This window comes from Oncorhynchus tshawytscha, linkage group LG05 (genome assembly GCF_018296145.1).
Source record: "Oncorhynchus tshawytscha isolate Ot180627B linkage group LG05, Otsh_v2.0, whole genome shotgun sequence".
Lineage (NCBI taxonomy): Eukaryota > Metazoa > Chordata > Actinopteri > Salmoniformes > Salmonidae > Oncorhynchus > Oncorhynchus tshawytscha.
This window is the reverse complement of record NC_056433.1, coordinates 4,759,902-4,781,598: the sequence shown is the minus strand read 5'-3', so window position 1 is coordinate 4,781,598 and position 21,697 is coordinate 4,759,902. Positions and strand designations below refer to the sequence as shown.

The 21,697-nt window shown below is 42.0% G+C and overlaps 2 protein-coding genes and 1 long non-coding RNA gene across 4 annotated transcripts in view; 1 reads left to right on the top strand and 2 right to left on the bottom strand.

Moving 5' to 3' along the window:
* Positions 1-2,841: 2,841 nt before the first annotated feature.
* Positions 2,842-9,413, bottom strand: LOC112249872 (all-trans retinoic acid-induced differentiation factor). The gene is made up of 7 exons (XM_024419585.2): positions 9,184-9,413; positions 5,725-5,861; positions 5,407-5,475; positions 5,240-5,311; positions 4,776-4,897; positions 3,956-4,056; positions 2,842-3,728 (listed from the first exon to the last, which is right to left on the bottom strand). Exons 1-7 carry the CDS (start codon positions 9,274-9,276, stop codon positions 3,624-3,626), a joined length of 699 nt encoding a protein of 232 aa, XP_024275353.2. The 5' UTR covers positions 9,277-9,413; the 3' UTR covers positions 2,842-3,623.
* A 2,385-nt stretch (positions 9,414-11,798) lies between these two features.
* Positions 11,799-19,701, bottom strand: LOC121846462. The gene is made up of 2 exons (XR_006083321.1): positions 19,578-19,701; positions 11,799-12,103 (listed from the first exon to the last, which is right to left on the bottom strand). It is a non-coding gene; the product is annotated as an uncharacterized LOC121846462 (long non-coding RNA).
* The window catches only part of LOC121846460 (sorting nexin-17-like), a 76,205-nt gene continuing 74,079 nt past the window's right edge, over positions 19,572-21,697 (top strand). For both annotated transcript variants that reach the window (XM_042321354.1, XM_042321353.1), the window contains exon 1: positions 19,572-19,704. In XM_042321354.1, the coding sequence (XP_042177288.1) occupies positions 19,645-19,704 (60 nt within the window). In that variant the 5' untranslated portion in view covers positions 19,572-19,644. The remainder of the gene's footprint in view (positions 19,705-21,697) is intronic.

Sequence of the window (21,697 nt, the reverse complement as noted above, 5' to 3'; positions counted from 1 at the left end):
CAGAGTGTGGGCCTGAAGCTGGTAAGGGGCCTGAAGCTGGTAAAGGGGCCAGAGTGTGGGCCTGAAGCTGGTAAGGGATCAGAGTGTGGGGAAGTGGGCCTGAAGCTGGTAAGGGGACCAGAGTGTGGGGAAGTGGGCCTGAAGCTGGTAAGGGGACCAGAGTGTGGGGAAGTGAGCCTGAAGCTGGTAAGGAGCCAGAGTGTGGGGAAGTGGGCCTGAAGCTGGTAAGGGGCCTGAAGTTGGTAAGGGGATCAGAGTGTGGGGAAGTGGGCCTGAAGCTGGTAAGGGGGCCAGAGTGTGGGGAAGTGGGCCTGAATCTGGTAAGGGGACCAGAGTGTGGGGAAGTGGGCCTGAAGCTGGTAAGGGGATCAGAGTGTGGGGAAGTGGGCCTGAAGCTGGTAAGGGGACCAGAGTGTGGGGAAGTGGGCCTGAAGCTGGTAAGGGGGCCAGAGTGTGGGGAAGTGGGCCTGAAGCTGGTAAGGGGACCAGAGTGTGGGCCTGAAGCTGGTAAGGGGATCAGGGTGTGGGGAAGTGGGCCTGAAGCTGGTAAGGGGATCAGAGTGTGGGGAAGTGGGCCTGAAGCTGGTAAGGGGATCAGAGTGTGGGAAAGTGGGCCTGAAGCTGGTAAAGGGGCCAGAGTGTGGGGAAGTGGGCCTGAAGCTGGTAAGGGGACCAGAGTGTGGGGAAGTGGGCCTGAAGCTGGTAAGGGGACCAGACTGTGGGGAAGTGGGCCTGAAGCTGGTAAGGGGCCAGAGTGTGGGGAAGTGGGCCTGAAGCTGGTAAGGGGATCAGAGTGTGGGGAAGTGGGCCTGAAGCTGGTAAGGGGGCCAGAGTGTGGGGAAGTGGGCCTGAAGCTGGTAAGGGGACCAGAGTGTGGGGAAGTGGGCCTGAAGCTGGTAAGGGGATCAGAGTGTGGGGAAGTGGGCCTGAAGCTGGTAAGGGGATCAGAGTGTGGGGAAGTGGGCCTGAAGCTGGTAAGGGGATCAGAGTGTGGGAAAGTGGGCCTGAAGCTGGTAAAGGGGCCAGAGTGTGGGGAAGTGGGCCTGAAGCTGGTAAGGGGACCAGAGTGTGGGGAAGTGGGCCTGAAGCTGGTAAGGGGACCAGACTGTGGGGAAGTGGGCCTGAAGCTGGTAAGGGGCCAGAGTGTGGGGAAGTGGGCCTGAAGCTGGTAAGGGGATCAGAGTGTGGGGAAGTGGGCCTGAAGCTGGTAAGGGGGCCAGAGTGTGGGGAAGTGGGCCTGAAGCTGGTAAGGGGACCAGAGTGTGGGGAAGTGGGCCTGAAGCTGGTAAGGGGATCAGAGTGTGGGGAAGTGGGCCTGAAGCTGGTAAGGGGATCAGGGTGTGGGGAAGTGGGCCTGAAGCTGGTAAGGGGATCAGGGTGTGGGGAAGTGGGCCTGAAGCTGGTAAGGGGATCAGAGTGTGGGCCTGAAGCTGGTAAGGCTGTGGGGAAGTGGGCCTGAAGCTGGTAAGGGTGTGGGGAAGTGGGACCAGAGAACAAAGGCACATCTAAATGGATGTGGGAGCAGTCAAGACTGGGACCATGAAACATGAGACCAGCACTTTACATTTATATTATATTTATATTTTTGTGCAGTGTATATTTTCAGTATATCATCTCTATACTGAATACAAATATAAACGCAGCAATCAAAAGATTTCACTGAGTTACAGTTCATATAAGGAAATCGGTCAATTGAAATGAATGAATTAGACCTTAATCTATGAATTTCACATGACTGGGAAGGGGCGCAGCCAATCCGAATGGGTTTTTCAACACAAAAAAGGCTTTCATACAGACAGAAATACTCCTGTTTCATCATCTGTCCAGGTAGCTGGTCTCAGACAATCCCACAGGTGAAGAAGCTGGATGTGGAGGTCCTGGGATGGCGTGGTTACACGTGGTCTGTGGATGTAAGACCAGTTGGACTGCCAACTTCTCTAAAATGACGTTGGAGGCGGCTTATGGTAGAGAAATTATCATTAAATTCTCTGTCGACATCTCTGGTGGACATTCTTGCATGCTAATTGCACGCTCCCTCAACTTGAGACATCTGTGGCATTGTTTATTTATTCATTTCACCTTTATTTAACCAGGTAGGCTAGTTGAGAACACCTTTATTTAACCAGGTAGGCTAGTTGAACACCTTTATTTAACCAGGTAGGCTAGTTGAGAACACCTTTATTTAACCAGGTAGGCTAGTTGAGAACACCTTTATTTAACCAGGTAGGCTAGTTGAGAACACCTTTATTTAACCAGGTAGGCTAGTTGAGAACACCTATATTTAACCAGGTAGGCTCGTTGAGAACACCTATATTTAACCAGGTAGGCTCGTTGAGAACACCTATATTTAACCAGGTAGTCTAGTTGAGAATACCTTTATTTAACCAGGTAGGCTAGTTGAGAACACCTTTATTTAACCAGGTAGGCTTGTTGAGAACACCTATATTTAACCAGGTAGGCTAGTTGAGAACACCTATATTTAACCAGGTAGGCTAGTTGAGAACAAGTTCTCACATTGTGTTGTGTGACACAACTGCATATTTGAGTGGCCTTTTATTGTCCCCAGCACAAGGTGCACCTGTGTAATGATCATGCTGTTTAATCAGCTTCTTGACATGCCACAGCTGTCAGGTGGATGGATAATATTGGCAAAGGAGAAATGCTCACTCACAGGGATGTAAACAAATTTGTGCATAACATTTGCAAGATATAAGCTATTTTTGTGCGTATGGAAATTTCTGGCATCTTTTATTTCAGCTCATGAAACATGGGACCAACACTACATGTTGCTTTTATATTTTTGTTCAATAGACAGTATATTGTCAGTATATCATATCTATATTGTCAGTATATCATATCTTCTTTAATCCAAGATGAAATATAAAATGCAAACAGCAAAAAATGTATTATTACATGAACAATCTGTACATACAACAACAATTCAACATTTGCAGTACTCTCTGCAAACAATGTGTTTTGCTCATGTCTCCCTATGATGTAATTAATTCATCGATATCTTTGTCATGGGGGGGGCCTAATGCAACTTTATACTGCATATTATTGCTTCTACTACAATTCCTGCTTCATTTATCAAGTTTAAGGTTTGATTTCCCAGACACAGATTAACCGTAGTGCTGGACTAAAAACATGCTCGATGGAGAATCTCTATTGAAATAGATGTTTTAGTCCTGTACGAGGCTTAGTCGATGTCCCGGGAAATTGGCCCCAAGCATCTTAGTCAAATTTTTATAAACATGATTTGGCACAAACTGTAGACCATAAAGTGAGGTCATGTATTGTCCCGCATCACAATCTCTTAGATTTCATGTTGATCTAGGGAAATGTCTGCAAGGTTGTTGTTTTTTAAAGGCTACAACAATTGCAACATCTGTGGTGATAAAACAAAGATTTAACAACCCCATCAAAACAGATGATTAAAACTATAAAGGTCAATGATACAACTGTCTCCATAGAATACACTGGCTTTCCACGCTAAAGTCAGTTTTAAAATGGTCACATATTTCCCCCCCCTGTCTCTTTATGTCAGCATCACTGGAAAACAAGTGTTTTCCAAATAGAGTCCCAGGACCAGGCCTCAGACCAGGGGGGGAGTGGGTACAACCTCAGGCAGATGTGACCTTGCGTCTCTGGGTGACCCATAGCAGGATGGAGACCAGGACTGTGGAGGCCCCTAGAATCCCGAACACCTTGATTATAGGGAACTTCCCCTGTCAACAACAGAGACGGAGAACAACAATGTGACTCGGTGTTACCATGGCACTTACACCACAATGGGGTTTTGTTTGAAAGGCTGTGAATTTCCCTTGGTAATTAATTAATGCTCATGCTGTCTTTAACAATCAGAGATTGGATATGAATGAATGTTGTTGAGGATAAAGTTAAAGCCATTGTCTTGACAATAGTCATACATGGATGATGTGGTGTACTCACTGACCTCTCGGAGACACTTGTATCCATGGAAGTTGTCCACACAGCTACACTCAAAGAAGCCCGGACCGTACGCTGCACAGAGGGAGTTCTCAGGGCAGTTCAACGCTGTAGAAGGAGGGGGGGGGATAGCTAGTCAGTTGTACAACAGAATGCATTTAACTGAAATGTGTATTCTGCATTTAACCCAACCCCTGTGCGGGGTGCTGCCTTAATCAACATCCACGTCTTCGGCACCCGGGGAACGGTGGGTTAAACGCCTTGCTCAGAAGCAATGTTATAGTCTCTATGATACTTTATAAACAGATATTATGACAGTAATGCCAACTATAATATTGATGCCAGATCACTGTATTCAGAATCACAGCTGAATGGAAGCGGACATTTTAATTTCCCAAAGTGAGTTTAAAGTGGGCAATCTGTAATTGGCACATACATTTTTGGACTTCTTAAATGAATGGCATATAGCACACTGATTATTGAAGAATTTAACTTAGAAATGCCTCATTAGCTTTGTTCAACTTTGGCCGTCATTAGAACAAAATATATGCTTTTTTTTTTACTCCAATGATAGTAAAACAAAGTTATTGCAAACAAACACTGTCTTGCCTCAAAATGTGGTTAAAACTATAATTTGATATCATGAACGGTCAGTCATTCCATCCATAGCTTTGTCTATGAATTTGAGAGTGGTTATATTTTCCCCAGCCCTATCCTTCTATTTACCAAAACAGTGGTGTTTTGTGTCTTTTCAACTACTAGGTTACTTCTTTATTAAACACAACAACAAGGATCATGCAGCAAAAGAAGGTTGACACGTGACTTACACAGATGTCCAGTCTGGTTGCAGATGTCCTTCTGTCCTTCACAGTGACGTGTGTCCCCTTTGACCTCCATTTTATTCCATGATGCATTGCCTCCTGGACAGGTCAGGTTGACAGGCAGAATCCTTACAGAAAGGGTATAGGCTCATTAAAATGTTCTATTCTTATAAGGAACTGATTGGACATTAAAATGTGTGTGAATTCTATTCTAATAAGGACCTGATTGGACATTCAAATATGTGTGAATTCTATTCTAATAAGGACCTGATTGGACATTCAAATATGTGTGAATTCTATTCTAATAAGGACCTGATTGGACATTCAAATATGTGTGAATTCTATTCTAATAAGGACCTGATTGGACATTCAAATATGTGTGAATTCTATTCTAATAAGGACCCGATTGGACATTAAAATGTGCATTGCAAGGTTGGACTCGGTAACACAGCTCAGGGAGTTGTACTTACAGGTTATCCAACTGGATGAAGCCTTGAAACAGTGAATTGTTCAGTTGAACTATGGGGTTCAGTGAGATATCTCTGTAGAAGAACAAAGAGAGTACAAAAGGCTCTATAAAAACATGAACAAACTGACCAGGTTTGTAGCCCCAATGTAAACAGTCTGTTTAACATACATCATTGCAGCTGTTGATGCCTCTTGAAGGTCCTCGACATGACTTAGAGAACAGTTTGATAGGTCCAACCTGAGTGAGAAAACAGAGTGGGATAAATAACGTTTTTAGTGGAAATAGACAACATAATGTAACAATGACAATTGACAATGAGACATTGGCTACAAGACAAGTAATCAGTTTGTATATTTTACTAAACGGTTGTTACACATTATTAGAGTTGTTATAGATGTTGAATGTTTCTACATATGTTATTACATCAAGGGAATAATCAATAATCATCAAAACGAAGTCTGGTGTTGCCAAAGTACAACTTCCTACCCGATGAGGTAGTCAGCATTGCTGGTGTTTTCTTTTCGCAGCAGGCAGCAGCATCCGTCAACCAAGCCCGCAGACGCGGAACAGAACTGGCCCAGAGCGGTGCTATTCTGCACTGTTCTGTTGCAGAGATGACATACCTGTTTGTTCAGCAGAAATTCACAACGCCTTTATCAACATCAACATCTTCACCAACTGATTAATAATAAAAGTCATAATAATCAAGCCACACATCTCTGTCAATGTAGCAGGCAGGCTAGCAGAAGACAGTTATTTATACGTATTTCATTGCACAGTAGGTCATCTTCACCGAGTCCTGCACCGCTTCTGAACCGACACGTGAGGTGTTTGTAAACGCAATATGGAGGAGAGGCTGTGTTTTTATTTATTTAACTATGCCAGTCAGTTAAGAACAAATTCTTATTTACAATGACAGCCTAGGAATAGTGGGTTAATTGCCTTGTTCAGGGGGGCAGAACAACATATTTGTACCTTGTCAGCTCGGGGGGGATTTGATCCCCCAACCTTTCGGTTACTAGTCCGACACTGACCACTAGGCTCTCGGTCGCCCCCGTGCCTCGTCAGAGATCGCATTTATTTGGGGAGATTGCAAAATATGACCTTTTCATTCGAGATATGATAAATATATTGTTTCAGGTGATAATAAAACATGTTTTGTTTAGTTACATTTTCCTCAACTTGTTTCTCTAACTTTATAGCAAGTCAAGTTAGCTTGCACTGCAGAACAGCTAGCTAGCTAAAAGCTAGGCTAGGTTGAAAATACCACTGTAGCTAGCTTAAAGCTAGGCTAGGTTGAAAATACCACTGTAGCTAGCTAAAAGCTAGGCTAGGTTGAAAATACCACTGTAGCTAGCTTAAAGCTAGGCTAGGTTGAAAATACCACTGTAGCTAGCTTAAAGCTAGGCTAGGTTGAAAATACCACTGTAGCTAGCTTAAAGCTAGGCTAGGTTGAAAATACCACTGTACTGCTTGTGACCTCCATCTAATAATTATCATCAAAAACAAACACCATTACCATCACCAACTTAAACGTAAACGGAATGCAACAGTCTTATAATTAAATTGGCTTAACAGCCTATGTGTATTATTTAACATTACCAGTAGTGTTGTGTGGATAAAATCACTGGGGAAGCCCAGACAGAATATTTATTGATTTAGACCCATGGAGAGTTACCGGAAGTCACAAAGAAAACTGGAGCTGCCTCCACTATTCCAGCACCATGTCAACTTCAACATTTCAACATCATCAAATCACTTATGCTTATTCTAATACATTGACAACTAAAAAGATACTGAAAACAATTTAGTCCAATCATTATAAGCTAAATACTATGTGGCTGTCCATGGTTTTGATTTCTGTGTGTGTGTGTGTGTGTGTGTGTGTGTGTGTGTGTGTGTGTGTGTGTGTGTGTGTGTGCAAGTAAAAACCATGTTGACTCACCCTACTTGTAGAGAAATGCCAATGCCATCCTCCTCACTTTCATGTTGACCAAACGGTCTATGACTCTGTCATACATTACATTTTTTTAAATAGTATTTGTTGTCCCTGGCTACCTGGCCTAACTTCCATTCATGGGCAGCGTTAGCTGGTTAACATTAGCCTTCTACATCTAGTTACATATTGAACTTCCATCCTCTCAGGCCAGGGGCACAATGTATGAATTAATGGTTGGATCAGAATTGCCATTACCATTATAATCATTGGCCAATACGGAGAATTAGGTAAAACCACAAGTCAAAATCCCTTTCTCCATCCCATGGCTAATTTAGAATAGGGCCAATTTTAGCTAGCTAGCTAGCCACCAGAGGACAATAACACAATGAGATGCAACAAGTTTCTGTCAATGACGTATGCTCTCGATGCGATGTGATAGGAGTGAAGCCAAACCCAAACTGGCTTCCCTTTACACTTTTATTTTGGTGTGCCAGGACCATGCACAGTTGAGCTCACTCACTTTAGCTCAACGCTGATTGGCTATTTTATACTCTTTTTTTTATCAAGCGAGGCGAAATACTCACTGGCTTCCCTTGCATTCAATTATCGGGGGCAGAAAACAATGTCATACTTTTTTTGGCCAGACAGCATCGAATAGATGGTCTACAGAGACAGAGTAGCGCTGTTTCTCTCGCTTTTTTCAGTAAGAAACATGGAGAGAAGAAAGATAAATAATCTTCTTTTTTCTTGGTGATTTTTTTGGGGGGGAAGCCTGGCTTCACTTGGCATGCATGAATACACGTCACTGAACATAACTATTCAAATAGTACTTATAGGAATTCGTCATGGTTTTAAAGGTGCTAGATATCCCATAAAGCCACCACCAAAACCACATATTTTCATCTAGTTCTTCTACTGAAGATTACGTAAAGTTTTTAAAATGTCAATGTATATGGCATCCGCATCACAACTGAGCCTTCAACCACACGCGGGCGGTGTGATTCCACTCCGTTGTGGGCGTCCCCATTGAAATTCATGACATCCGGCATAACATGCTTATGTGTAATGTGAACAAGGCGCCGGATATCATTCATTTCAATGGGGACGTCAACAACGGAGTGGAATCACACCGCCCGCGTGTGGTTGAAGGATCTGTGTGCGAGATGGAGGCCACTTTACGACATTTTCAGTCCAGCCAGAGTCCGTAGAAGAACAGGAGGTTACCAAACCACAGAAGAAGATGAAAATATGTGGTTTTCGGTGTTGGCTTTATGGGATAGCTAGTAACTTGTAAACAATTACCCATTAATATAAGTACAATTGTAATAGTCATGTTACATAATACACATTAGCTGTTAAGCCAATTTGATTATATGACTTTTGCCTCCCATTTTAGTTTATTGTGACCCTAATGTCGTTTGTTTTTTGTGATAATTATTAGGTGGAGGTCGCTAGCTACAGTGGTATCTTGAACCTATTCTAGCTTTTAGCTCTGCAGTGCAAGCTAATTTGACATGCTATAAAGTTAGAGAAACAAGTTGAGGAAAAGGTAACTAAACAAACAAAAAAATATTATCACCGGAAACAATATATATATATAATATATATCCTGTCTTGAAAGAAAAGGTCATATTTTGCAATCTCCCAAACTAAATGCGATCTCTGACTAGAGACAGGCTCTTCTCCATATTGCCGTCACAAACACCGCAGACGTCCATTCCCTAGTGGGACGAGATGACGTAGCGCCTAATGAAGTATGTCAAGGTGTAAACGGGTCAATAACAACAATGAGTGTAGCATAGTAGTTACAATGTAACAATACAACGTAACACATCCGAGTGTTTAAACAATGTAACAACTGAACTCTATGAGCGTAGGCAGCAGTTGCAATGTAAGAACATATTCTTCTGAGTGTTGCCTACTAGCAGCAATTACAATGTAAATAACCGGTTATGGCGAGCTGCGCAGCATTCCTGTATAGCATAGAGCTGAAGCAGACCACTTACCTGTAACTCAGTCAGTTGATAACTCCCATATAAATATAAATGAAAGATCAATAAGGCCACTGCTGCATTCCGCTGGCTGGATCCAGCTGTCATTTTTGAACGCGATATTCATATGATCAATACAAGATAAACATGTGACTGACTGTACGCTACTAAAATCACAGCCGCTTCCTTAATACACTCGCATGTCTCCTTGTTTCGTTTCCTTTGTATCATTGTCTGATCTCTACAAGACCTGGATTGGTTCAATCACAGTATGGTAACGTGGGGACATCCGGTATTGCTAGTTCTATTATCAGGTTATCCGTCTTTTCACATGAATTAATGATCGATAAGACTGAGACGAGAAAAAATAAAGAAAACCCATCCGTGTGTGTTTGAAAGCAGACAGTGCTTCATAGCATTACAAATTGCCCGACCTTTTTGCACAGCCCAGCCTATAAAGAGGATCTCATATCCAAAATATTGTACAACAATATGAAATGTGTTGCATTATTCATTAGCCATATTCCTTTGTTTCTTGCCTTCAAAACAACGAAAATGGACAGGCCTACATAGACAAAATACCTCATTTCATTTTTTTTTTTACAATTTCATTTATAATAATTATGTTATTAAGAAAACATTTCAATTGATTTTGGAAGCTGCCAGATGACTGTTCTCAAATTCACCGTCATCTGACCATCCCCACACTCTGAAATATGCCATTACAGTAGAGGGGTCAGAAGACGATAATAAATCATTTACGTAAGTGATTTGAAGCTGTTGTTAGAAAACATAATATATAGCCTATGTTATGTATGTCTTGCCTACAGACTAAAATACATGTATATTATTCGTGGAAATTCCTTTAAAAAATTGGCACATGGTTGTTTTGTAATGTTTAAAATAAATGTGGTCCCCTCCACCAGAAATGGTTTGGACCAGAGGACTGTTGCAACGCTTCTTGAAGAGCGATTTGATACATATTGGTTACATTATTGCTTAACGGTAAACAATGTAGTCAGTTTGCTTGGGATTTGTATCACATTTGGTCTGTTTCCTGAACTGCTTGCTCGCCAACCAATGAAAAATATTTTGGAAAACTTCAAGAAGCAGAAAGAGGCAAATGTAACACATGTTTTGCCTGTTCCCCTCTCTCTCAATCATACCAGTGTGTTGTGAACAACATTACCGTGAGCAACAATAGTGGAATCGGCGGTTCGCCTTCAAAATCAAAGTCCCCCATTGAAACTGACGCAAACGAATAAAAATAGTGGTGTCATACCACAATTGGACTAGATAATACTAAACACGCTTTGAATGTAGTATTCAACAAAAGACAAATATTAGTTAATTTTACCAAAAAATGTAAAGTGTTGTTCCTATGTTTCATGAGCTGAAATAAAAGATCCCAGAAGTGTTTTCTCTGCAAAAAAAGATTATTTCTCTCAAATGTGTTTACACTGTTCATTTCTCTTTTGCCAAGATAATCCATCCACCGGTGTGGCATGTCAAGAAGCTGATTAAACAGCATGATCATTTAACATTTTACTTGGCAAGTCAGTTAAGAACAAATTCTTATTTTCAATGACGGCCTAAGAACAGTGGGTTAACTGCCTGTTCAGGGGTAGAACGGCAAATTTGTACCTTGTCAGGTCAGGGATTTGAACTTGCAACCTTCTGGTTACTAGTCCAATGCTCTAACCACTAGGCTACCCTGCTGCCCCATCATTACTGACTTGCGTAGTTAAATAAAGGTAAGAAGCCGGATGTGGAGGTCCTGGGCTGGCGTGGTTTGCAGTTGCAAGGCCGGGTGGACGTACCCCCAAATTCTCTAAAACGACGTTGGAGGTGGCTTATGGTAGAGAAATGAACATTCAATTCTCTGGCAACAGGTCTGGTGAACATTCCTGCATTCAGCATGCCAATTGCATGCTCCCTCAAAACTTGAGACATCAATGGCTGTGTGACAAAACTGCACATTTTAGTGTGGCCTTTTATTGTCCCCAGCACAAGGTGCACCTGTGTCATTTTTTTATTTTTTTTTTATTACCTTGGCAAGTCAGTTAAGAACAAATTCCTATTTACAATGACAGCCTCCACCTGCCAAACCTTGATTGTCTGAGACCAGCCACCCGGACAGCTGATGAATCTAAGGAGTATTTCTGTTTGTAATAAAGCCCTTTTGTGGGGAAAAACTCCTTCTGATTGGCTGGGCCTGGCTCCCAAGTGGTTTGGCTTATGCCTTCCCAGGCCCACCCATGGCTGCGCCCCTGCCCAATGATGTGAAATCCATAGATTAGGGCCTAATGAGGTTTTCGTCATATTTTTTTACCTTTATTAATTTAACTAGGCAAGTCAGTTAAGAACAAATTCTTATTTACAATGATGGCCTACCCCGGCCAAACCCCAACGACGCTGGGCCAAATGTGTGCCGCTCCATCGGACTCCCAATCACGTCCGGTTGTGTTACAGCCTGGAATCGAACCAGAGTCTGTAGTGACGCCTCTAGCACTGAGATGCCAGATGCTGTGTCACTGAGGAGCCCCAATTGACTGATTTCCTTATATGAACTGGGTGGGAAACCGTGGGGTGTTGGATTGAGCGTGCAGAGATTGACACAGAGACAGGGAGGCTTTAGTCCGCAAAAACAACTTTACTAAGACAGAAATAAAAAAAGAACAAAGAGAATCACTGAGGTTTGGCTCAGTCCTTCTTCTCTACTGTGGCTTGGTGTCGGTCTCTCCTCATTCTCTCTCGCGGTGTGCCCCTGTGCTCCTTTTCTTTTGGCCTCCACGGTTGGTTGGCACATTCCTCTAATTACCTCCCACTTAGAGCTGTCCATGTCGGGGTGCCCAGCTCACGTATTCCCAGCAGAGGGAGCCAACGTCGCCTCACTTACCTCCCCTCTATTACCAGACCTCCTGGGATACCACAACTGTAAATCAGTAAAATCGCAGAAATTATTCCATGTTGCGTTTATATTTTCATTCAGTATAGTTTTATTAATCTAAATAAAATTAGGTATGTTGAAAGGTGTAGCCTGGACTCTGACTTGCAGACTGAAATAGAACAGAACAATTATTTTTCATCTGAGTTTTATTCATAAAGAAAATATATTTCACTGCCTGTAGATGTAAAAATGACTGTATGGATCAGTTGAACCAACAGCTTGTATTTGGAAACGTACAAACATTTCCAATAGCTACACTCACAGAACACTGGAGGGATTCTAGATCTTTCTGTGCATCAGGTTTACTATACTGGGCCTCCAGTTTTATGCTTATTGCATGAGTTGTTATTCAGGGAAACTATTTTGGATTTCTTATCAGGTGGACCTTGAGAAGACCTACGGGGGGAGCTTAGGTGGCCGGTTTGTTTTCTGTCATGTTTCTACCATGTTTATATATACCATGTTTCTACCATGTTTCTACCATGTTTATATATATACCATGTTTCTGCCATATTTCTGCCATGTTTCTACCATGTTTATATATACCATGTTTCTACCATGTTTATATATATACCATGTTTCAGTCATGATTCTACCATGCTTCTGCCATGTTTCTGCCATGTGTCTACCATGTTTATATACCATACCATACCATGTTTCTACCATGTTTATATATACCATGTTTCTACCATGTTTCTACCATGTTTATATATATACCATGTTTCTGCCATATTTCTGCCATGTTTCTACCATGTTTCTACCATGTTTCTGCCATGTTTCTGCCATGTTTCTACCATGTTTCTACCATGTTTCTACCATGTTTCTACCATGTTTCTACCATGTTTCTACCATGTTTCTGCCATGTTTCAGTCATGTTTCTACCATGTTTCTACCATGTTTCTACCATGTTTCTACCATGTTTCTACCATGTTTCTGCCATGTTTCTACCATGTTTATATATATACCATGTTTCAGCCATGTGTCTACCATGTTTCTACCATGTTTTACCATGTTTCTACCATGTTTCTACCATGTTTCTGCCATGTTTCTACCATGTTTCTGCCATGTTTCTACCATGTTTCTGCCATGTTTCTGCCATGTTTATACCATGTTTCTGCCATGTTTCTATGGCTTGTGGCTGTGTCAATTGTTTTTTGATAGTTTCTTCTGGATTTTTATACAGAGGACTCCCTCACAAACTATAATCAAAGGGTGCAATTTAGTTATACACTCATCTGATCTATGTTTTTAATATTCAAAGTATAACATTTGAGTATTTGTAAACATAGCCTCACTCACTGCTGTGCTTATTTGATTCTGACTTGATTTTGTAGGATACTGACGAGAATCTCTGTAAATGTCCTCTCATAAAGTCAAACCAGATTGGGATTACAGGAAGGAAATTAGTTTATAAACCTTTGTCCATAGTACTGTTTTTTTTATCAGTGCAATGGACAATGTCTTCGAGGGCCTGCTTCCTGATTTTTTTCAAAACACTCACTGAATGGTGATTTAGCTTTTTCTTCAAGTGCTTCTTTCCCAAAGTCCTCAATAGTTATCAGACACCAAAAACATCCATGTTGTCTTGTTTTTCCTCTGGAATTAGAGTTCAATTTGTCTATTTGACTCTGTAACTCATGACCTTCACCAATATCGAGTTACTTACGCTACCAAGAACTATGCAAATATCACAATAGATTTAATGTCCTCTTGATTTGGTAGAGTTCAACAGTAAACTGAAAATGTACTTGTCCATCTCATCCTTACCTCTGTACTGTGACTTACAAAGTTTACTAGCCTGCCATATTAAATGACATGTACATACCCGTGTATAGACCTGTGTACATACCCATGCATAGACCTGTGTACATACCCGTGTACAGACCTCTACATCTGTTTTAGTGGCACTCCAGTAATTATTTTCCAACAGTGCTGCAATTATGTCTTCATAGTGTCCCTATTAAAGACTTTCATACATGCTATGGATCCATCAGTAGTACAGGTAATGTGTTGCTGGGAAACACTTCCCTCTCTTTCTATTGCATTCAGAAATTGCTCAACCGTGTGTCTGTGTTCCTCAGTCCAGCATAAATACCACAGGAATACAATATATTTGGTTTAGATGAAGTAGAAACTGCAATTTCATAAAGCAACAAAAACATTTTTTTTCACTTTAGGACGTGATTATACCACCCAGGGGCACAACTTTCACTAGCGATGGGGGTGTCATGTCCCTCTCAAATTCGGAAATTGCGTTTTTGTCCTCCCAGTTTTATCATTGCAATGTGATACAAAAAACAGCAACGGGGTGCTTTAGGACCATGCGGATGCCTCAGAGTGGTCGGCTGGATTTAGGACCAAAGGCTATCAGGCTGTGTGAAGGCAAAGCTTTTGGAAGGATGGCTGGACCAGCACAGAAGAGCATAGTTCAGTGTGTATGTGTTGCGCTCTTTCACCGAGTTGTCAAAGCAAGCAGAGCAGAAACTGGCTACTCTTTAGTGTACCGATGTACAGGAGCAGACAAAAGTTTGGACACATCTACTGATTCTAGGGTTTTTCTTTATTTTTACTATTTTCTACATTGTAGTATTATAGTGACAACATCAAAACAATGAAATAACACTTATGGAATCATGTAGTAACCAAAAAAGTGTTAAACAAATCCAAATATATTTTATATTTGAGATTCTTAAAAGTAGCCACCCTCTTGGTATTCTCTCAACCAGCTTCACCTGGAAGTTAATTTGTGGAAATTCTTTCCTTCTTAATGCGTTTGCGCCAATCAGTTGTGTTGTGACAAGGTAGGGCTGGTATACAGAAGACAGGGGTGGGCAACTCCTCGATGGCCTGATTAGTGTCACACTTTTTCTCCATCCCTAGCAAACACAGCTGATTAATCAAATTGCATTCTAATCTGAAGATCAGGATTAGGTGATTATTGGTGTGTTTGCTGGGGCTGGGGGTAAAATGGTGACACCAATCAAGCCCTCGAGGACTGGAATTGTCCACCCCTGCTTTAAGACATGGAGGTCAGTCAATACAGAACATTTAAAGAACTTTGAAAGTTTCTTCAAGTGCAGTCGCGAAAACCATCAAGCTCTATGATGAAACTGGCTCTCATGAGAACCGCCACAGATAAGGAATACCCAGAGTTAACTCTGCTGCAGAGGATAAGTTTATTACAGCTACCAGCCTCAAAAACTGCAGCCCAAATAAATGCTTCACAGAGTTCAAGTAACAGACACATCTCAGCATCAACTGTTCAGAGGAGATTGTGTGAATCAGGCCTTCATGTCAAATTGCTGCTAAGAAACCACTACTAAAGGACACCAATAAGAAGAAGAGACATGCTTGGGACAAGAAAAACGACCAATGGACATTAAACCGATAGAAATCTAATCTTTGGTCTGATGAGTCCAAATTTGAGATTTTTGATTCCAACCGCCATGTCTTTATGAGATGCAGAGTATATTTCCCACCGTGAAGCATGGAGGAGGAGGTGTGATGGTGTGGAGGTGCTTTTCTGGTGACACTGTCAGTGATTTATTTAGAATTCAAGGCACACTTAACCAGCATGGCTACCACAGCATTCTTCAGCGATACACCATCCCATCTGGTTTGCGCTTAGTGGGACTTTTTGATTTTCAACAGGACATTGACCCAACACACCTCCAGGCTGTGTAAGGGCTATTTGACCAAGAAGGAGAGTGATGGAGTGCTGCCTCAGATGACCTGGCCTCCACAATCACCCGACCTCAACCCAATTGAGATGGTTTGGGATGAGTCGGACCGCAGAGTGAAGGAAAAGCAGCCAATAAGTGCTCAGCATTATGTAGGAACACCTTCAAGACTATTAGAAAAGCATTCCTCATGAAGCTGGTTGAGAGAATTCCAAGAGTGTGCAAAGCAGTCATCAAGGCAAAGGGTGGCTACTTTGAGGAATCTAAAATCTATTTTGATTTCTAAAACACTTTTTTGGTTGCTACATGATTCCGTATGTGTTATTTCATAGTTCTAACGTCTTCACTATTATTCTACAATGTAGACAATAGTAAAAAATGAAGCCTTTGAATGAGTAGGTGTGTCTTAAGCTTTTGGCTGGTACTGTATATTGGTAAAAGTCACCTTGTCTGAGAGAGATGTCCATGGTTATCAACACGTCACACCAGGGTAATTCTACACGAAACACAGCCCTTATTTTTAAAATTTTAATTTCTAAAATCCGTTATGGGAAAAATGAATGGTTGGAAAAACGATTGAAACCATTTCCCTGTTTGACCGTCAGGTTTTATGGGTATTATGACACTGTGGGGCTCTATAGAGTCTCATAGGTGCAACAGTGCATGAGGATGGCCTGGAAATAGCAGATTAAAACATGTTGATGCACACCACATGGTCATAAGTATGTGGACACACCATTAAAATAGTCAATGATTTAACCTTTATTTATTCAGGTTTTTCTCATTGAGATAACATCTCTTTTCCAAGAGAGACCTGGTCCAATAGCAGCAGGGGGAACAACGTTTCAGACAAAACAACTGACATACACTAACACAACATTAAACAAAACTATAAACACACATACAGTACAACAAAAACCTTTTACGTTAAAAACACAAACATCTTGACTAAAAACAACAGTCCTAAAGACAATTACACTCTTCTATGATATATACATCGATCAAGTGTTTGAACTCCACCAACGAAACTAGATCATCACATTTTAAAATGTTCAGGAGAGAATTCCAGGACCACAGAGCTAAGTAACTAAAACTATTTCTACCGTGACCTGTTCTAATTTTTGGTACTGTTAGAAGTAAATCAGAACGGGACCGTAATTGATATTTATTTATCAATCTAACTAAAAAAGAAGAGATAAAATGGCATTTTACCCAATATGGGCCTTATAAATCAGTGTAAACCAGGGTTTCAGCCTACGCAAGGTCAATGACGACCAGCCAACAGCGCTGTAGAGATCACAATGATGTGTTAGAGGTTTCTGATTTGTAATGAACCTGAGGGCTGCATGATACACTGAATCAAGTGCTCTCAGGGTAGTGGCTGAGGCCTGCATATATATAACATCACTAAAACCGACAGTAATGTACATCGTACCAGCTCCTTCCTGGCCCCCAATGAAAATCAAGCCTTATGCTGACAGGTGTATAAAATGAGCACACAGCCATGCAGTCTCCATAGACAAACATTGGCAGTAGAATGGCCAGTTCTGAAGAACTCAGAGACTTTCAACATGGCACCACCATCTCCCCAATAAGTCAGTTTGTCAAAATTCTGCCCTGCTAAAGTTTCCCCGGTCAACTGTAAGAGTTGTTATTGTGAAGTGGAAACGTCTAGGAGCAACAACGGCTCAGACACAAAGTGGTAGGAAACACAAGCTCACAGAACGGGACTGCCGAGTGCTGAAGCGCGTAGCGTGTAAAAAAATCATCATCGGGTTCCAATACTCAGTCGCACACAAGCCTAAGATCAGCATGCGCAATGCCAAGCATCATCTGGGGTGGTGTAGAGCTTGCCATCATTGGACTCTGGAGAAGTGGAAACACATTTTCTGGAGTGATGAATCACGCTTCACCAACTGGCAGTCCAACAGACGAATCTGGGTTTGGCGGATGCCAGGAGAACACTACCTGCACCAATGCATAGTGCCAACTGTAAAGTTTGGTGGAGGAGGAATAATGGTCTGGGGTTGTTTTTCATGGTTGAGACCTCTTAGTTCCAGTGAAGGGAAATCTTAATGCTACAACATACAATGACATTCTAGAAGATTCTGTGCTTCCAACTCTGTGGCAACAGTTTGGGGAAGGCCCTTTCCTGTTTCAGAATACCAAGGCCCCCCCATGCACAAAGCGAGGTCCATACAGAAAGGGTTTGTCGAGATTGGTGTGAAAGAACTTGACTGGCCTGCACAGAGTTCCGACCTCAACCCCATCTTTGGGATGAATTGGAAAGCAGACTGCGAGCCAGGCCTAATCGTCCCACATCAGAGCCCGACGTCATTAATGCTCATGTGGCTGATTGGAAGCAAGTCCCCGCAGCAATGTTCCAACATCTAGTGGAAAGCCTTCCCAGAAGAGTGGAGGCTGTTATAGCAGCAGTGTTCCAACATCTAGTGGAAAGCCTTCCCAGAAGAGTGGAGGCTGTTATAGCAGCAGTGTTCCAACATCTAGTGGAAAGCCTTCCCAGAAGAGTGCAGGCTGTTATAGCAGCAGTGTTCCAACATCTAGTGGAAAGCCTTCCCAGAAGAGTGGAGGCTGTTATAGCAGCAGTGTTCCAACATCTAGTGGAAAGCCTTCCCAGAAGAGTGGAGGCTGTTATAGCAGCAATGTTCCAACATCTAGTGGAAAGCCTTCGTAGAAGAGTGGAGGCTGTTATAGCAGCAAAGGGGGGACCCAACTCCATATTATTGCCCATGATTTTGGAATGAGATACTTTTGGTCATATAGTGTGTGTCGATTGTGTGTATAAAGTACACTTCTGGATAAACAGAATTCAGTTTTTCCTCCAGGTTTTCTTCAAATTTCTGCAATGTTGCCAACTAGCTAGCTTACTTTCATTCAATCAGAAATCTTGCTGCTGGGAGCCAGCAGACCATTCAAACCATTTTTGCGATACAAAATTCAACAGACCTCTAAGGGAGGCGTGACTTAATAGCGCAATTTAATAACGGAGGTATGGCAACGCGAGACTATTGAGTAGGCTGCCCCTCTTCATGCCCCCAATGCAATTCACATGCATCCACAGTGCAATTTCAACTGATTTGAACTTTTTGGAGGGGCAACTCAACTTTTATTAACTAATAATTGTATTTCGTTGAATTGAACCACATTCCAACCTGGTCTATCATTATCTAGTCCAATTATGGCATGTTTCCACTATTTTTATCCGTTTGTATCAGTTTCAATAGGGGACTTTTATTTTGAAGGGCGAGCCGCCGGTTCCAATACTGTTGTTCACAATAATACTGTTCACGACACACACGCCTCAGCCGTTTATACAATTTAGGGAAGTGACGAGGGTTGTCAGGAGCTAACTGCGCCTTTTCATCCAAAAAGTTCTTATGAGAAAGAACATGAATGGTATCATCGGTACGAATTGAGAACGGATTGTTATAACAGGGCCAACGGTAACGGTGAATGTTTTTGGACCTCCACACACAATCGACGAATAAATATAATTTTTACAGCCAACAATGAATGTGCAATTACCTACATCTGCAACATGGCTGCTAGGAGAACGCTAGTGGGAAAAGTTTAGAGTACTGACGTGGGAGAAGTTGTCTCGTAATCCAGGTCAGTGCAGCAGAAATTGTTGGATAAGCAACATTTTTTTCCCCCCCATTTTTTTCTTCTTCTATCGCATCGGATTGAACAAACGAACGGAACACTGTATACGGAGTCAATGCAGAGGAGTGCAAGACCACTTTCGCAATAGACTTTACCTTCTAGTTTTGTGGTGCCCTTTTCATCCAAAAATAGTGGTCCTCTCGTCCAGTGGTCCATCTAAAAATGCATTTCTCCATTCCCGAAACGGAGGTTCGTTCGGGAGAAAATGGATCAACTTATGTGGTGAGTTCCAGAAATGATTTGTTTGTCTGTTGCGACATAGTTATTTTACTGCAGATTCCTAGCATGTGAAATCCATTCCAGTGATTTTACTTTTTTCTTTTTAATCACCCCAACCAGACTCTTGTAATATGACTTTAGAGGTTGGCCCAGGTCCGATTACTAGTAAACAATTTGACAGGACTTTCACTCTCTGTCATAATACCTCACAAGGCATTGCCATTTTGTAATACAATGTAAGTTAACCCCTTAGTCCTTGTGGAATCATACACGATTGACACTTCCATTCAATTCATTGTGGATCAGTCGATCCACATCAATATAAAGTTACCCTGTAATAAAATCAATCCTTTTATTAGGACTGCAATATAATATCCCAATGCCGATATAAGACCACAGCAATTCCATCATAGGTGATGATTGGACAGTAGGTGCCAATGCGTCATTGGTTTTATCTGACACTTCTCACTACAGTCACACGGTAAGTATACGGTCTCTGAATGCCGGGTATCACCAGAAAACCCCCATTTAGCACCGGTTATAGATCTTATCTTTCAAGGCAAAGTTGTATTACTTCTATGTTCAGGATACACTTGCAAGGTTCCTTCTCCACAATGCAACGATAATACAAGATAAGAATACAAACATAAAGTAAATGTCTCAGTAGAATAGAACAAACATTTAATATATTTATATATATATATATATATATATATATATATATATATATATATATATATATATATATATATATATATATATTAATTTAATACAGGAAGGCACAATTTATTGTCCAAAATGTACATGTTTTGGTTGAAGATGGGCGGCAAGTGTTTAAATTGTGCAGTATTTAGCAATCATAATAAGAGGTGTGTGTGTGTGTGTGTGTGTTAAGGTGCAGAGAGTCAGAGCAGGTGGTCAGTCCAGTCCAAATGTTCAGCCGTCTAATGGCTTGTAGATAGATAGACCTCTTGGTCTGGTACCGTCTGCCTGACGGTCAGGGACTGAACAGCTCGTGGCTGGGGTGTGTGGGGTTCTTGATGATGCTGCGGGCCTTCTTCTTCGGGCACTGTTTCAACTAGATGTCCTGGATTGACAGGAGGGTGGTCCCAGTGAGGTACTGGGCTGTCTTCACCGCCCGCTGGAGGGCCTTGTGGTTGTGGACGGAGAGAAATTCTCATACCAGGCTGTGTTGCAACCGGTCAAGATGCTCTCGATGGTGCAGCGGTAGTATTTGGAGAGGACCCGGGTTGGCATGACGAATTTCTTCTGCCGCCTTAGGAAGTAGAGACTCTGTTGCTCCCTCTTGACAAGAGTGGTGGTGATGTCGGTCCATTTCAAGTCCTCAGTGATGTGGACTCAGAGGAACTTAACTGCTGACTCTCTCTACTGCAGTCCTGTTGATTTGGATCGGGGCTTGTTCTCTCCTCTGCTTCCTGAAGTCAACAATCAACTCCTTACTTTTGCTGACGTTGAGGGAGAGGTTGTTGTCCTGGCAACATGTTGAAGGTGTGTTATGACCAGCAAGTGCTATGTCAGTGCAATGAACTACACTAAGGACTTGAGGTTGTGAAATGTTTTGTTCTTTCAAGTCCTATTTAAACCTAAATATTTTAGGTACACCCAGCCCCCTACAGTACACCCAGCCACACCCGGTACATCAAGCCACACCCGGTACACCCCACACAGTCTTTGCTCACTCTTCTAGAATGATGTAAAAATGCTCAGTGCTGCTGGACAAAGTATAGCTTAGCTTGATTATGAAATGCTGATATGGCCCTGTGAGCTCCTTGCTTGTCCTCGTAGTACAATGTCCCTTTGTTTTAAAGCAGATTAAGTGAGCTGTTAAATCCCCTCTCTCGGATCTGAGGTTTGTCACCAAGATATGAAAATCAGTCCTGTTTTTTCAACTTTAAAAGCATAACCAGCTGGGAAGTGGTTTGCCACCCAAGCTCACAGAACAGGGCCGCCGAGTGCTGAAGCACGTAGAGTATAA

What these genes read in the sequence shown, in the direction of transcription:
- LOC112249872 (XM_024419585.2), bottom strand. Translation starts at nt 9,276, where the DNA reads ATGACAGCTGGATCCAGCCAGCGGAATGCAGCAGTGGCCTTATTGATC. An exon ending in ATCAACTGACTGAGTTACAG is followed by an intron (nt 5,862 to 9,183) that starts GTAAGTGGTCTG and finishes CTGAACAAACAG; the next exon opens with GTATGTCATCTCTGCAACAG. An exon ending in GCATCAACAGCTGCAATGAT is followed by an intron (nt 5,312 to 5,406) that starts GTATGTTAAACA and finishes GTTCTTCTACAG; the next exon opens with AGATATCTCACTGAACCCCA.